Source organism: Monoraphidium neglectum, assembly GCF_000611645.1.
Source record: "Monoraphidium neglectum strain SAG 48.87 unplaced genomic scaffold scaffold01175, whole genome shotgun sequence".
Classification (NCBI taxonomy): domain Eukaryota; kingdom Viridiplantae; phylum Chlorophyta; class Chlorophyceae; order Sphaeropleales; family Selenastraceae; genus Monoraphidium; species Monoraphidium neglectum.
In genome coordinates, this window is record NW_014012453.1 from 1 (window position 1) to 3,634 (window position 3,634).

Here is a 3,634-nt window from a genome sequence, read left to right on the forward strand (position 1 = left end):
GCGCAGGGGTTTGTGCGTTTGTAGGTGGTGGATGTATCAAGCCTTAAAGTGTCTGAACCGTGCCAGCGGGATGGAGGGCACCTGCTTGCCCCCAAGCCCGCGCCGCGAGCTTGCACCGACCGCCCCCCGGCCCTCACCCCAACCGTCACCCCCGCCGCTCGCCCCAGGGGTACGCTCAAGGACGCCGTGTCAGCGGGCGTGTTCCACCGCCGCATGGCGGGCGGGGACGTCGGCGTGGACCTCGCAGCTGTCGTCGACGTGAGCCGCTTTCCTTCGAGCCGCCGCTGCCGCTGGGTCTCGCCCCGCAGCGCGCGCCGCCCGCACCGCCCCGGCCGCTCCTTCGCCGGGCCCCGCCCTCGGCGCCCCTCTCAGCACCCGGCGTCGCACCCCTCACCCCGGACGCACCAACACTCGTCAAAACCAAGCTGAGGGACCGTTGCTTTCCAATCCGTTTGAATTCCCGCCGCGACAGGTGCTGCTGGACGTGGCCCACAGCCTCAGCTACCTCCACCGCATCGGCCTGCTGCACGGGGACGTGAAGCTCGACAATGTGCTGCTCAAAACAGAGCCCGCGCGGCCCCTCGGCGTCGCGCCAAAGGTGGGCCTGCCTGCGGCCGCGCAGACATGCGTGCACACCCTGTCCGCACAGGCCCGCGGTGCCCGCGCGGGCCCGCCTGAATCATCGCGGTATGTTAAAACATGCATAATTAGACAGGGGCCGCTTATCACCTCACCTGATCTCGTTTGCCCTATCTGCTATCTGACGTGGAAATGGACGACGGCGCGAAATTTCTGTTTTTCGCCCCGCCCCGCCCCGCCCCGCGCAGCTGGCGGACTTTGGCCTGACCAAGATCATCCGCGGCGACGACCAGGTGGTCAACCACAGCGGCGCCGGCACCGTCACGCACCTCGCGCCGGAGATGTTCCAGGCCGGCACGCGCGTCACCACCGCCGTCGACGTCTACGCGTTTGGCGTCGCGATGTGGGAGTTTTACACGGGGCGGCGCGCATTCCAAGGGAAGGGCCGAGAGGCGGTCATTGAGGCGGTCTACATGCGCGACGCGCGGCCCCGCTTCCCGTCGGGCGCGCCGCGCGCGTACGCCGAGCTGGCGGCGTCGTGCTGGGCCCCCGGCGCGGCAGAGCGGCCGGCGTTCCCGGAGATCGTGGCGCGGCTGCAGAGGCTGTCGTTCGATCTGCGGGGCGAGGCAGCGGCGGCCGCGACGGCGGCGATGCTGCCGGCTGTGCAGCAGCAGCAGCAGCAGCAGCAACAGCAGCAGCAGCAGCAACAGCAGCAGCAGCAGCAGCTTGCATGGCAGCAGGGGCTGCAGCCTCAGCCCCACCCGCACCCGCAGGCAGCCCTGTGGCGGGACGGGCAGGTGCAGTCGCTGCATCAAGGCGCCGAGCAGCAGCAGCAGCAGCAGCAGCAGCAGCAGCAGCAGCAGCAGGTGGGGGCGGAGGAGCCCTGGCAGATCTTGCGGCAGCTGCAGCAGCAGTAGGAGCGCGCGGCGCCCAGCCGTGGCCGCCGCGGGCGACTGCAGGCGTGATTGTCCTCTTTGGGCGTCCAAATGCGCCCCCCATCCCTGAGGGCTTTGCGCGGGTCCGTTGCCCTGCGCAGCGCCGAGCCTCGGAGGCAGCAGCCCGCGAGTGCCACAACCAATCCCATTCGCATGCCGCGTTCAAATCGCGGCGCTCGCGCGTGCTCCTTGCCTACTCTCGCAGCTCTGCCGACAGTCTGCAGCCCTGCACCAAGCGCAAGCCGCCATTAATTGCGGGCAAGCTTTGCCTTGGCTCCCTCCCTTGACGTGCCCTTGACCGAGACGCCTGCGCCACCAGCAAGCACCTGCCTGGGCCGGCGGCGCAGCAAACGCAGCAGAATTCCGCACCGGCCGCCGCGCTCGCGCGAGCCTCACACTTTGGGTTTCCGACTCTGGGGCGACCGCGGTGGCGCCGCCTTTCCCGCTTTTCTCGCGGAGCGTCCCGCGGCACGGCGGAGCCTTGCGGCGCACGCCTGCGCGCGCGTCGCAACGCCTGACCTGCGCCCTCTACGCTTTTTTATCTCCGACAAGAGGCGCTTCTTGACAGGTACCACCCGCCTCGGCCGGCGCCTCACGCCCACAGGGCGCTGCGCGTGTGCGCTTCGTAGGCCTGCCTGTTCAACCTCGTACGCGGCCCCCGGCCCCACGCTTTTTGCCGCGGCGAGGGCTCGAGCCCTATCCGCTTTCGGGCGCGAAAGCGGGAGGGGCCGGCTGCGGGCGCCCAGCCCTGTACTTGGCTGCATTTGAATTTTCCCACTGGGGCCGTCGTCTCCGCCGCCGGCCTCGCGACCACGCGTCCCCTGCGCGGGGTCGGAGACGCCTTCCAACCGCACCGGCGTGCGGCCAGCCCTGCGCGCCCGCCTCCTACCCCCCTCTGTGCCCCGCCGGGGCCGCGCGCGGCGCCCCGCTCTGGCTTGATCTCTGTATTGCGCCGCAGGATTGGCCCCGCCCGCTCTTCCCGGAGCGGTGCATCTGGGCCGTGCCCCAGATTGTCTTCACCGTGCCTGTTTTCACACTCCCTTTGCAGTCCAAAAGGCCTGCTGCCGAGCGGGGTCGCGCGAGCGCTTCGTTGGCAGCGCCTTGGGCGTGGCGTGGCGCCCGCTCCCCGACGCCGCGCCGCGCCCAGGCTGCCCCCGGCCCCTCTTCCCGGTTGCGACTTCGCTTTCGCCTGCTGTTGGGCGCCCCGCCGCCCCCCATTGTTACTATGGGCCGCAGTTGCTTGCACCTCTGGACTTTTTTGCACGCCCGGCGCCGCGCCGGCGCCCCCGGCCCGGCGCGGCCCGGCGCTCCTTGCTCGCTTCGAGAGCCACCCCCATTTCTGCACTGCGCTTCCTACTCTATACCTGATGCGACAACGCCTAGACATCCAAGATCATGCAAGGGCGGCCCGCCAACGCCGCCAGGCTCTGCGCTTCGTCGGCGACAGGCTCGCCGCCGCCGAGCGCGCCGGCGCCGCGTGGCGCGAGCCGCGGCCGCGGCTGCGGCGGTCGGCCCGGTGGGAGGGCTCCGCGGCGCGCGTTGCGACGGTTTTGCCCTGCTACCAGCCTGCATTTGATTCACGAAACCGATGCTCCAACGTGCGCTGGCGCGGCTGTTGGCGCGTCTCTGTGTGTGGCTGCTTACACGCATTCAGCGGGCTCTGTTTAGGGCGGCCCTGGCGGCGGCGGACACGCACCGCCGCCGCCAGCCGGGCTCGCTTTCGCCCCCTCAACGCTTAAAGGGGGCAGGGTTCAACGCAGGGTGGCGTGGGCCGCTCAATAGCACCGGTGCTCGAAGCACTTGGTTGACTCTTGATGCCGATGACACCCACAATACCAGATGTGGTCATCAAAACCTGATCATCGGATCTGGTGCGGCCGTGTTGTCGGAAGTTTTCAGATTTTGGGGGTCTTGGGTTTCCATTAAGCTGACAGGAGACGCGTGCCGCTGCGAGGCGCAGCGTTGGGCCCAAACGACCCGCGCTGCGCCGCGCTTTTGGGCCAACCAAGAGTTGCAACACCCGGGCCACGGCGCCTCCCAGCTTGCCGCCTCGCGTGGCGCGGCGCCGGGCAGGCGGCGCCCGCCGCTCATCCGAAACGAACCAACTTTTTTTGTGGCGG

The 3,634-nt window shown here is 69.5% G+C and overlaps 1 protein-coding gene across 1 annotated transcript; it reads left to right on the forward strand.

Annotated features, from left to right (window-relative positions):
• Positions 1-213: 213 nt before the first annotated feature.
• MNEG_6913 (putative serine/threonine-protein kinase pats1) lies at positions 214-1,496 on the forward strand (the record flags this gene model as incomplete). The annotated part of the gene is made up of 3 exons (XM_014044609.1): positions 214-258; positions 473-598; positions 828-1,496. The coding sequence occupies 3 exons, from the start codon at positions 214-216 to the stop codon at positions 1,494-1,496; spliced, it is 840 nt and encodes a 279-aa protein (XP_013900063.1).
• Between the last annotated feature and the right edge of the window lie 2,138 nt (positions 1,497-3,634).